The sequence below is a fragment of the Eurosta solidaginis genome, chromosome 2 (assembly GCF_040869045.1).
Source record: "Eurosta solidaginis isolate ZX-2024a chromosome 2, ASM4086904v1, whole genome shotgun sequence".
NCBI lineage: Eukaryota > Metazoa > Arthropoda > Insecta > Diptera > Tephritidae > Eurosta > Eurosta solidaginis.
In genome coordinates, this window is record NC_090320.1 from 127915127 (window position 1) to 127928907 (window position 13781).

The 13781-nt window shown below is 42.2% G+C and overlaps 1 protein-coding gene across 1 annotated transcript in view; it reads left to right on the forward strand.

Annotated features, from left to right (window-relative positions):
• GlcAT-S (Glucuronyltransferase S) overlaps positions 1-3974 on the forward strand; it is a 324478-nt gene extending 320504 nt beyond the window's left edge. Inside the window, exons 4-6 of the mRNA XM_067766183.1 lie at positions 2989-3251; positions 3404-3755; positions 3816-3974. Coding sequence (XP_067622284.1) covers positions 2989-3251; positions 3404-3755; positions 3816-3877 — 677 coding nt within the window. The 3' untranslated portion in view covers positions 3878-3974. The remainder of the gene's footprint in view (positions 1-2988; positions 3252-3403; positions 3756-3815) is intronic.
• The last annotated feature ends 9807 nt before the right edge of the window (positions 3975-13781 follow it).

The following is a 13781-nucleotide window of genomic DNA, read 5'->3' on the forward strand; positions in this document are numbered from 1 at the left end:
ATTTCCGCCCAAAAGTCCTTTTGCAATCGTAGTATGCTGCTAGAGCTTTCTTTGATCTCATCTCAACGCTCCTTCTCCAGCTTAACTTGGAATCGAGTATAATTCCAAGATATTTCGCTTCCGAAGATAGGTTTAACGTTGTCCCGTTTAGCCTCGGTAAGTTAAAGGAGGGTATCTTTGTCTTTGTCGTGAAAAGGACAAGTTCGGTTTTTGTTGGTTTTACCCCCAGCCCATTTTGCCCTGCCCATCGCGAAATGTCGCAGCCAGTGGGAATACTGGAGCAACCTTTTTTCGACTTTATATAATTCCAAAAAGTTTTGGGATTAGACCTAATATTGGACTCAATATTATGGATGTATTTGGCGTACAGGGATTTGTTCAAGTTATTGAAATATTTTACATATATATATATATATAGTTATTTTTTAATTTTTCTAAATTTGAAAAATTGTATTTTGTTTTTGGAATAGTAAGTAGAAAATTTTTTAGACAACCTGCCATAGCTGCGCAGATAGATCCATTTCGAAGGGTGCTAAGCCTTCATCATCAGTACGCTTTAGGCATGCCATTTGTATAGCTACTGATGATGAAGGCTTAGCACCCTTCGGAATGGATCTATCTGCGCAGCTATGGCAGGTTGTCTGAAAAATTTTCTAGTTACTATTCAAAAACAAAATACAATTTTTCAAATTTAGAAAAATTAAAAAATAACAATAATTATTATTAGGAAAAAAATGATTGTTCTGGCCTTGAGCTCGAATCGAACCTTGAATCATTTATCAATAGGCCGATAAAAACAAAAACAATTGTCATATTGCTTATATTTAATGAAGAAAATAGATTCTTTGTGAGTTTAAAATTTTTAGAGTATCTGTTTTTAAGATTCCGAAGTTTTAGTAAATCCTTAAAATACCAAGGCAATTTGCAAGTATTTTGCTTTTTAACTGGAATCCTATCCAAGCTTAAGCACTGCACGAAAGATTTGAAACTAGAAAAGCTATCTGAGGTATCAAGACCCTCAAGTAACCGCTCCCAATTTATATCAAGTTGAAAATCATTAAAACTGGGAAAGTCGCAACGAAAATTATTAAAAGTTATTTTACCTTCCAAAGGTACTGAAAAGAAATTGTAGAATTTGAATTCAATATGCAGGGGTAAATGATGCCTGTCCTTAGGAGTTATTGGATGCGTGCACTCGCAGAATTCACAACAAATATTGTCACTAACAAATAATAGATCCAATAGCTGATTTTGGGAATTAAAATACATATTAATTTGACTTAAGTTAAGATTAAGAACATTATCAATGAAATACAATTCATGATTTGAAGCGAGATTAATCGGTGTGAGACCACAATTCGAAGCACTAGCTGACCATTGACATTAAAAAGTTAAAGTCACCAAGCACACAGAGATGGCTATCGTGTAGATCGTTGAGAACCAAACTGCGATTAGATCACCTCCGCCACGAAGGCAACCAATTTTTTCAGCATCTCGATCTTTCCGAAAAAAAAAATATTTAAGTCAAAGAACTCACTGTCAAAAAAATTTTCATTAAGCCACGTCTCTATGACAACAAAGACATCGTAATCCATTTGTGAACTGAAGTTATGCACGATATCAGACTTGGTCCACATACCGGAAACGTTGTGGAAATATATTTTAAGTCCACAATCATTATTATTACACCTTACTACTTCTGTTGTGGCTTTTTCTGAGCCCTTCGAAAAAACTGAAAAGGCTTTACAATAACATTTTTAGGCAAAATATCCGAACTTAATAATTATCATATTCAGACTCCGGCACCCCCAGTTTACAGTTAATTCTATGCCGAGTTGAAATTGAGATGTCTTTTTTTAATAATCTAAAACACGAAATCGAAGTTATATCTAAGCTAATCTGTCTAGAAACATAATCTTTGATGTCAGCTTCGCATACTGAAGACGAAACCAATAAGTGTTCTTAATTAAAAGAACCAATTTACTTTAACTATTTAGCTGCATTCCCTTTAATTTAACAAGTGAAAAAACTCCTAAGAAATTGCAGAGAAATCTCCCTCTCACTCATTTTCATAATATAATTTCTCCCATAACCAGTTTCCGCTTTTTCGAACAGTGTTCAGAATAAGAGGAAAGGGAGAAGTGAAAGAACTCACAAGGAATTTTTATTTAAAATACAAGGAATGGGAGAAGAGAAAAAACTCGCAAGGAATTTTTGTTTAGAATTGGGCAGAAAGTCGGCGTGGTAATCAACCGATTTTTTGATTCTTGTTCTTGATTCTTCTTCTATTTTGAAAAGAAAATATGGTTATAAATAATATCACAACATCTTCAACAGTTTTTGAAGTCGATGCAGAGATTTTCAGAAGATTCGAGCGGCCTTAGTAGTCGTCGCCACGCGCTTTTTTTCAAGATAGTCAAATACAGTTTTCAAGTCCACCTTACGAAGTTGATCACATACAATTTTAGCAGAGTAGCCTTATAAATTACGTAAAGTATTGAATTGTCAGGGAACTATATTTCATATTCAAATAGGATTTCTTACAGGAGTATTAGTCGCGGTCAGAAGAAGTAGGGTGTTGAACTTTATTACAATACATTTCTTTATATGACAGTTATTATAAAAAAGGCTGATGCTGACCCCACGGACAAATAGGCTGACGAATAGACCGTTGAATAAATGAGCAATGCTAACATAAACTTTTTTCGGTTGTGACTACAGATTTTTCTGGTTGACTTAAGTAGGATATAAAATCGGCGCTACCACCGATTAAACGATAGTGGCTACCGAAAAAATCGGATTTTTTTCGAGAAGTTACCTACTGAAATGCCCCTCTGGATCCGCCCATGCTACAACTAAGGTGCTTTGCATATTTTAACAGAGCAGCAACTGCTCGTTTAATACTAAAATATTAATTGAATTAATAAAGAATCATCGTTATAATAACAGTTATAAGACTAATAGTGATAATAATAATATTTCTAATAGGTATACCCATAACGCACTTGACAAGTCCTATGCCAGAGTTCTATCGCAAAAAGAAGCCAATGCCTCGCGGTGTGTCAAATCGACGAGCAGCGCTTAAATGGATACAACGGCGAAACATAACAGACGGAATTCTTTATTTCGGGGATGATGATAATACTTACGATTTAAAATTGTTTTCCGAAGTTCGGGATACACAAAAAGTATCTATGTTTCCTGTGGGTTTAATTGAAGAGTATTCCATTAGTGGACCCGTCGTAAGGATGGTAAGTTTTTTAATATCATTTATTCGCACATACCACTGAATCTATCTTAAGCCCTGTGACGTAAAAGGTACTAAAAGATTTATCGGTACAGCTCCGTACTTGATTAACTCGTGAAATGTAACAACTTTCTAAAAGGGATTCTATTTCAACAGGGTAAGGTTGTCGGATTTCTGGATTCTTGGGTAGCGCAAAGGCGGTGGCCAGTGGATATGGCCGGATTTGCCACCAACTTAGCTTATATGGCAGAACACCCAAATGCTAGCATGCCATACAAACCTGGCCATGAAGAAGATCTGTTCCTACGAAGTATCAAATTAGAAATGAGTATTATAGAACCTAAAGCATCTAATTGCACAGAAATACTTGTTTGGCACACTCAAACAAAATCTCGGGACCGCAGTATATTAAAGATTAAAAATATGTATCTTGATGACCGTTCTAATCTTGGCAGTCTCTTTAAATCGTTAAAGCTATTGGGTGTTGTTATTACTTCCGATATCGAAGGTATTAAAGGTTAATTAAAGCTTATTTTTGCTTTCACTAATATAAAATTTTTCTTTTTAGGACAAAGAACTTTTATAAGCATAAATGGGAAAGCCAAGCCAGTGAGCTACTTTCTAAGTTGAATTAAAGTTTTAAAACATATGTATATAATAACGTTTATGCAATAATTATTTTGTGTGAGAATAAGTGAATTCGAATAAATTTCCTGAATCAAATTTATTATTTGTAGTAAATATAGTAATGTAGTAAAAAATTGGGGTAAAAGTCTAGAACAGGGGTCGTCTGCTAATACGCATCCAAAAATATCGGGAGGCGTGTCAAAAGCAGGGTTGCCGCTAATTTAAATTTTTAGTAACCTGAATTTTCCAAAAAAGTAACCAAAATTGGAAAATGGTAACCAAACCGAAAAAGCTTGCGTTTTTGCTGGCAGAATTGATATTTATTTTATTTTAGAGTGCATATAACGTAAACAAAGTACAGTTAGAAACAAATTAAGAATTAATTGTTTTACATAAAATTTGATAAAACAAAAACATAAAACCATGTTATTACACATGCTGTGTGTATGAGTATGAAAAATAATTTGTTTACATTAGATGTAATCACATACCTAAATGTGTAATGAGAACAAAAGCTGTGAGGACCAAATATAACACCATTAATTTGGCCCACACAAAACGACCCCACATCATATTCGATACAGCACTAACACAACAGCCAGTCACAAAAGGCTATAGCAACAGACCAACCAACAAGTTCAATACAGCATACATCATATTCGATACAACACTAACACAACAGCCAGTCACAAAAGGCTATAGCAACAGACCAACCAACAAGTTCAATACAGCATTGACACAACAGCCAGTCACAAAAGGCTATAGCAGCAGACCAACCAACAAGCCTCAGCAACACAACGGGCAAGCACAACACTTTAATGCCAACACAACAAACTAACAAATCTCAGCAACGCAACGAGCGTTCGCAACATCGAACAGCAACCATGGCAACGCAACCATTCGAGCCAGCAATACCAAACAAAGCAATAAAAGGAGCAACACAGCAGGACAGAAGTTACTTAGCACGGAGCTGTGGCCATGACCAGAGCTACTTGTGGAGCGTCCCTTGAAGTTGTCGGTTCTACCATGCGGACAGGTCGTCTCATAGGAATAAGTCGTGGCCTCAAGTGGTGAATGTGTCGGTTATACCAGCAAGCACCGCTTGAGACTTCGCCAGCAACGGCACTACCACAGTAACGCGCACCCGCGAACAGGCAGCGTTCGCCCGCCTGCGCCGACAGTAATAGCGCCACAAACAGCGCTACGCAAGCATATACGTTAGCCGCAGCAACACTACGCAAACATACAACGCTAGCCGCAACAGCATCATAGCTAATATATACGCTGGCCATACCATCACGCCAATCTACTGCGCTGGCCGCAACAGCACCATAGCTAATACACTACGTTGGCTTCAGTACTGCGCCGATCTACTACGCTGACCACGACAGCGCCCCGATAATATACTGCGTTGACACAGCAAAGTTACGCAAACCTACTACGTCAACTGTTCCAGAGTTACCCTCGTGCCGAAGCACGGAGCTGTGGTCGTGACCACAGCTACTTGTGGAGCGTCCCTTGAAGTTGTCGGTTCTACCATGCGGACAGGTCGCTTCACAGGAGTGAGTCGTGGCCTCTAGTGGTGAATGTGTCGGTTATACCACCAAACACCGCTTGAGACCTCGTGAGCAACGGCACCACCACAGTGACGCGCCCCGCGAGCAGGTGACATTCGCCAGCCAAACTACCACGCCGGTCACAATCGCAAACATGCTACGTTGGCCATAGCATTACGCCAATCCACTACCCCGGCCAAAATCGCACACACACTACGTCGGCCACAGCATTGCGCCAACCCACTACGCTGACCGCAAGCGCCAACATACGACGCGGGCCACAACAGCGCTACGTAAGCACATTACGTTGGTCACCGCACCACTCTGGCCACAACAGCACTACGCACACATACTACGGTGACCACAGCAGAGTCACGCAAATACACGACGTCAACCACACTAGGGTTGCGTACATACACGCCAACGCAAGGCGTCACCGAAACACGTTTTACACACACTCAGGCAACGACCAGCCGAGCGTCCTAACGGGACACGCACGCCGGCACAGGGCGTCACAAAACACATTTACACACACACAAGCAACGACCATCGAGGCGTCATAGCGGGATACGAGTACCGTTGGCCCACCACGCAGTATAGAGCAAGCATACAGTGAAACGAAAACAACAAATATTTCTTCTTTTGATTACGTAAAACTTTTCATTTTAATTATAGTGTACATACATATATAGAATTAGAGAAATAAAGTGAATTTATATGAAAACGATTTGCACGGTGTCCCAAATTTACAAATCTATTGTAAGCGAACCTTGGACACGGCGAGTATACCCCTAGCACTTATTGAAGAAGCGCCGGGACGGAAAAGCTTCGTTACAATTGGCGCCCGAGCAGGGACCCTGCAAATCGTTACCACGTCAGAAGGAACATTCCTGACGAGAAACCTAACCACAAAATGGTCGACCAGATCGATAGCACGTGGTTAGACACAATTTCAAAGGAGCAGCTGATATCGATCACACAGGAATTGGGTATTGAGCAGACAGGTACCACCCGAGAAATCCGAAAGCGCATAGCAGCACTGGCCTCAAAGGCAAATACGGACTCGGAAATCCACGAAAAATTGTTATCCCTACAAGCCACCTACAAGGAAACTACGCACATGAGCGACGTAAATGAGGTTAAGACACCGACTTCGTCGAACGGAGGAGGCACACCGAAGGTCGCCGTTACAACAGTAGAACAAACTCAATTCGCGTTTCCTTCCAGGAATACAGTACCCACACAACAGTACTTACCATCAGGAATAGCGGTACCCCCAACGGTACATCTCAGGCACCTCCCAGGAGTACAGTACCCACACAACCGCACGTACCATCAGAAATTACGGCATCATCAACCGGCACATCTCAACCCACGCAACCGTACTTACCAGCGGGAATGACGGCATCAGCCATGAACTATACATGCCAGGTAACTCAAGCACCGACCGTGGTGTTCGCGCCCATCATCGACCAGGTAAGAAAGTGGTCCGTAAAGTATGAAGGTGGACGGGACCTGTTAGCGTTCATCGAACGGTTAGAGGAGTTAGCCGAAGTATACGCGCTAAACGTGGACCTCTTGCCAAAAACCATGCCCGAGCTACTAGGGGGCGCCGCGCTACAATGGTACCGCAATAACAATGCGCACTGGGGAGAGTGGACAAGCTTCAAAAAGGATTTTTTACGTTTCTTCCTACCAGTCAGGTACTTCGAGCGGCTCGACGACGACATACGCCAACGAAGGCAGCACAACAAGGAGAGGTATAAGGACTACGTACTAGGAATCCAGAGCTTGGTGAGACACGCAGGGTACACCAGCGAACAGCGGCTGGAACGAATCTTCCGTAACAGCCACCCCGATTACCAACTTTACATCCGTCGGAGGGACTTCACTAATCTCGCAGAGCTCCTGACACTTGCCGAAGAATACGAGAACATACGTGAGGACTATCGAAAATCATCAGGCGGACATCACCGCGAAGTTACGCGACACATCGCCAGTGACACAACCCGGGTGTCACCATCAAAACCTGCAACACAACCACCACCACCACCGAACCTAACGAACCGCACGCCTCCAGGCAATCAGAGATACGACCCCAACGGCGTATGCAGGAGATGCGGCGAACGAGGACATGACACCAATAGGTGCCGAAACCCACAGAAAATTTTTTTGCGGGGAATGTGGCCGCAACGATATACGAACCATCGAATGCTGCCGCCGACGTCAGGGAAACGACATAGGGCTCCACGAAGAAGAAGGCGCCGTGAGCCCAAGGGACCTAGCGCCAAAACGGCAGTAACGATACCCAAGGAACCCAGCGCTGAAACGGCAGTAACAATGTACCAAGAGCATGGTCGCCTCTACGCCGTAGCCAAGCTCGGCGCGAAATCAGCCGAGGCTGTCATCGACACAGAGGCATCAAGAAGTTTCGTCTCGAGCAGCTTAGCAGAACGTGTGGTGAACTCGGGAAGCGGAGAAATGGTGAGAAAGGCCATCAAAATAACGATGGCAAACGGGACTAGCACTACCATCTTCGACGCCATAAGGACTGAGGTACGCCTCGGAGAAGCGTCACTCCACACAGTTTTACACGTCATGCCCGGAGCGATCGACGACATCATACTGGGCCTATATACGCTAGGAAGCATGGGAGCCACCATATCATGTGGAGAAGGCCACCTCGTGCTAACCAGACCCCTTGCCCAGCACACACCGAATCCTGGAGCCGCGCCAGAAACTATTCAGAGAACAACACCAGCAAGAACGAATATCGCCAGGTACGACAGCCCTGGGACTATTCCAAGTTCAATATCATCGAGAAAGGATATCGCCAGGTACGACAGCCCTGGGACTATTCAAAGTACACCATCAGCCAGAAGGGATATCGCCAGGTACGACAGCCCTGGGAGTATTCAAAATTCAACATCCTCAAGAACGGATATCGCCAGGTACGACACCCCGGGGACTAATCAGAGTATAACACGAGCGAGAAGGGGTAACGCCGGGTACGACACCCCTGGAGCCCCATCTGGAACCATTACAGTGTAACAGCACCGAGCAGTAGTAATTTCAAGCAGGACGGCACTATGCAAAACAACGACGACGACATACAAGAAGAAGCGGAACGAGTGCGCGGTTTTCTGGCAAAGGAACTCCGAAAATTCGAGAGCATGAGTGGAGTGACGACAATAGCCGAGCACAAGATTGTCCTGACGGACGAACGCCCCATCACACAACGTTACTTCCCACGCAACCCATCCATGCAGACAATCATCAACAGCGAAGTTGACGAATTGCTCCAGAAAGGATGCATCGAGCCATCCTGTAGCCCACACAGCGCACCGATCGTACTTGCCAAGAAGAAAAACGGGAAGTGGAGGTTATGCGTGGACTATCGGCAGCTCAACGCCCGATCCGTACCCGACGCATACCCTTTACCCAGAATACAACACATCCTGGACAAACTACGACGAGCGAAGTACATCAGCAGCTTGTACTTGAAGAACGGCTACTGGCAAATACCACTGGAGCCCAAGAGCCGGCCCTACACAGCTTTCACAGTACCGGGACGCGGATTATTCCAGTGGCGCGTTATGCCTTTCGGCCTACACTCTGCACCCGCAACCTTTCAAAGAGCACTAGATCAGGTTATTGGGCCTGAAATGGAACCCCACGCCTTCGCATACCTCGATGACATAATCGCCATAGGATCCACTGGGGAGGAGCACAATCGCAATCTGAGAGAAGTAATGCTCAGAATAAATCTGGAGAAATGCGAATTCTTCAAGAAGGAAATCCGATACCTAGGACACCTAGTAAGCGACAAGGGAATTCACACCGACCCCAAGAAAGTCACAGGCATCAAAGACTTGAAGCCACCAACGAACGTGAAAGAGGTACGCCAATATCTCGGTATAGCATCCTGGTACCGACGTTTCGTACCCGACTTCGCCACGATCAGCCAACCACTCACAACCCTGCTGAAAAAGGGCAAACACTGGAAGTGGGGGCCGAACAACAGGAGGCCTTCGAGGTCTTAAAGCAAAAGCTCACGGAAGCACCGATACTTGCCTGCCCGGACTTCACCAAGACCTTCACCTTACAAACGGACGCCAGCAATTTCGGGCTGGGTGCCGTATTGACACAGGACCTGGAAGGCGGAGAACGCGTGATCGCCTACGCCAGCAGGAAACTCAACAAGGCGGAAACCAACTACTCGCCCACCGAGAAGGAGTGCCTCGCGATAGTCTGGGGAATACGCAAGATGAGGCCATACTTGGAAGGATACCGATTCAAGGTAATCACGGACCATATGTCTCTAATGTGGTTAAACTCCATCGAAAGCCCTTCAGGCCGTATAGCACGACGGGCCTTGGAGCTTCAACAACACACTTTCGACATCGAGTACAGGAAAGGGAAGCTGAACCTGGTAGCGGACGCGCTATCACGGCAGCCACTGGAGACCCTACGCCTAGCAACGACAACACAGCCACAATGCAAGTGGTGGCACAAGCGCGTCGGCGAAGTACGCACTAACCCCGAGAAATTTTCTGACTACATGATACAAGATGGGCAACTGTACCGCCATATTCCCTGCCGGTCACACGATGAGGAAACGGTCCCTTGGAAATTTTGTGTACCAACACCACTGCGACAACGAGTGTTAGAAGAAAACCACAACATCCCAAGCGCTGGACACATGGGCATCCGCCGGACGGTAGCACGGATTGCCAACCGGTATTACTGGACCGGCATGTTTCGGGACATCAGTCGATATGTACGGCAGTGGGAGTCTTGCCAGAAATACAAGGAGGCTCTCAAATTAATTTTTCCTTCTACTTTAACTTCAAAATAATTTTTTTCAACTTCACTTTTCAAACAATTTCTTTAGTTATCTACTATTTATTTACTTTTAAGATTTACAGATTTTTATTTCACAAATTTCTTTCAATTTTTTATTTCTAAACTTAACCTACATTGCTAGCTTCTCCATTTTTTTGTGGAAGGTCATTTGCATACCGGCTGACGACTGGGCGTCTCCTTTTTGTCCTTGGTCGGTCTACTGGGGACCGATATACGCTGCTCCTATTATCTGGCCTCGGTTGCTGCTTTCGTTGCTGCTTTATGACCTTTATTGAGTCACATCAAAAGTAGAACTATACAAAAATATTAACTTACAACTAAACTTAATTAATTGGCCGACTCCGCTGGTGTCGCTGCTGCTTTTTGCTATTCCCCGAATTAGCCAACTTTAGTTGCGCGTGTTGGGCTTCCTGTCTAAAGGAATTGGAGCTTTAATTTGCTGACATCGAGTATTGAATTTCCGCTCTACGTAAATTAAAACTCATTTTGCTGACATTGCGTCTTGAGCTTTTGTGTGAAATATTGTGCAACAAGAGTTGCATATCCGCTTACCTGCTTACTAACTATTTATTGTTGTAGCAATTGTTAACATATGCCATGTTAACATACTGGGTCGATTTGTATGGACGAAAGTTAACCGATATCGCACCATCGATTTTTCGATAGGATTTGGGCTTAGGAAAAAAAGTTCCACTACGCATACCCAAAAAAATAATTTACGAGCCAGAAAAAAAATGGCGAAAGGGTAAAGCACTTCTTAAAGCCCTAAAATTATTTTTTTTTTTGTTCAAAAAACTGTTATAAAAACGTTGGCGATACCAGTTTTTTGAAACAAAAAAAATATTTTTAGGGCTTTGAGGAGGGTTTTGGTCGAAAAATTTAGGCTTTCGCCATTTTTTTTTTGCAGGCTCGAAAATTATTTTTTTGGGTATGCGTATTGGAACTTTTGTTCCTAAGCCCAAATCCTATCGAAAAATCGATGGCGCGATATCGGTTAATAAATCGACCCAGTCTAATGTACACAGTGTGGCTCGCTTCAATGTTTTTGTGTTGGGAGTTTATTACTAGGGATGGTAATATTCATCACAATATTTATCTAATACAAACGTGCTGAAAACATAAAAAGACAAACAAAAGTTTCAAAATACCTAAAATATACATTATATTAAAAATTAGTAGATATAAAATAAAAGTACAAATTAAGTGAGAAATATTAAAAAATACACACATTTAAATACAAGTATACAAGTACAGAAAAAGTAAAAGCAACAAAAGTACATCCAATTTTTAATGCGAAAGTGAGTGTGGTGAAGTGAAGAACGCAAACGGTGAACTACAGTGGCTAAGTGCTGAAAAAACGGTGAAAATAAAAAAGGAATAAGACCCTAGAAATTATTAAAAAGAAAAATAAGAGATATTATATAGAAAAATTTGTCTAAAAACAGGAAGAAAAACAAAAGTTTGAAAATATTAAAAAAGGAAAGAAAGTAGGGAAATAAAAGAATTTCTACATAAAAAAAACAAAAAAAAAAACGATTTGTATAAAAGAAAAAAATGTAAAACCAAGAAAGTGGAGCGCTTGTTGGGAAAATAAAAAATAAAACCGAACTAGACAAAATTTACAAAAAAAAAAAAAAAGATAATCAATTTGGAAGCGCATCCACAAAGTAATTTAATTTTATACACCACGAGCAGTAGACCTGCAAAAGTAGTGCCCGGCAGCAAAACCGACGCAACAATAACAAAGCAGTACTGCCGCCAGCGCAACAACATCAACGACACCGAGCGACAACAACAACAACAACAATCCGGCAACAGAAAAATCAGGTGGTAAAAAACAAAATATGCCAAAGTACACCTTGGCCAAAACATATGCATATATAAGTGCAGCGGAATTCCCCTAAGTAAATAATCGCACTCATATACGGTAAATTTGACAGGATCTTGGAAAGAGTCCGTACAAAACACCTTTTCGCAAATCTCTCTCATATACATATATTGGTAATATTCCCAAATTTGTGATTTTACATACATACATCCATATATACATATATCACATACTTATATACCAACCCGTTGTAAGATTTGTCGATACTTTCACTGGAATTTCCCCTTTAAATTTTAGCGTACACCGTTTCTCACAGCCACCACAAGAAATTTGCTCTCCTAGAATAAATTACCTTTACATATTTTTGCGACTTGCCAAAGTCCATAAGTTACATATATATATATGTATTCGTCCCAAATTCAAAGGCAAAATCCTCTTTAAACAGCAAATATTTAACGCTGTTTCGGTCCCTGAAACATTCAAAGTTAATAACCGCATTATTGACTCTCTCAATTCCATTTGGGTGTACTTATTATAACACCATGTAATTTAGGTAATTTGCAAATTAACTCCACCCACCACTATTTATTTCTCTTCGCTGATTATATATATATTTGTATACACATAAACATACTTGGACTTAGATGCGCTAAGACAAGTATTTCCCACCCTCACTCAGGGATGGGCGTTATCACCAAATTAGAATAACCATTGACGAAAAAATAAAAAATAAATTTTTATTCATTATTCAAGAAAACTTGAGTGATGAATAACATGGTATTATTTATTCAAGTATTTCTTGACTAATGAATAACATTTTCTCGTTATTCAAAATATTCTAATTGATGATAACCGCACATTCTTATTTTTACAAATTTTGAATAAAGAGTTGAGTTATTATTCATTATTTACAAAATATGGAATAACAATAAAATTTTAGTTTTTATTCAGTTATTCAAAAATAAAAAAATAAACCATCGAGATGCCCTGGAAATATACCCATATGCGTAACCAGTTCGCGTGTAGTTCTGAAGCTTCTTAGGGTAATATTGAGATGATTTTGGAGAGTATTCGCGGGGTTTTTTGGGGGCCGTTTGGGGTTAATTTCTGGGACACCCTGGGGATCCTCCTAGGGTTTTGGGGTCATTTCGGGATGGCTTTTGCGACTCCCTCGGATCTTTTGGAGGTCATTTTGGCATGGTTTTGGGGAGTACCTCGGGGTCTTCCCGTGGTCATTCCGGGATTTTTTTGGGACTACCTCGGGGTCATTTGGAGGTCATTCCGAGATGATTTTGGGGACTCCCTCGGGGTAATTTCGGGGTCATTCCGGGATGATTTTGGGGACTCTCTCGGGGTCCTCCCGGGGTCATTTAGAGACCTTTTTGGGGACTCCATCGGGTTCATTTGGGGGTAATTTCGGGATGGTTTTGGGGACTTCCTCGGGGTCATTTGGGGGGTCATTCCGGGATCTTTTTGGGGACTCCCTCGGTGTCATTTCAGGATGGTTTTGGGGACTCCCTCGGGGTTATTTGGGGTCATTCCGGGATCTTTTTGGGGACTCCCTCGGGGTCATTTCGGGATCTTTTTGGGGACTCCCTCGGGGTCATTTCGGGATGGTTTTGGGGACTCCCTCGGGGTCCTTCCGGGGTCATTCCGA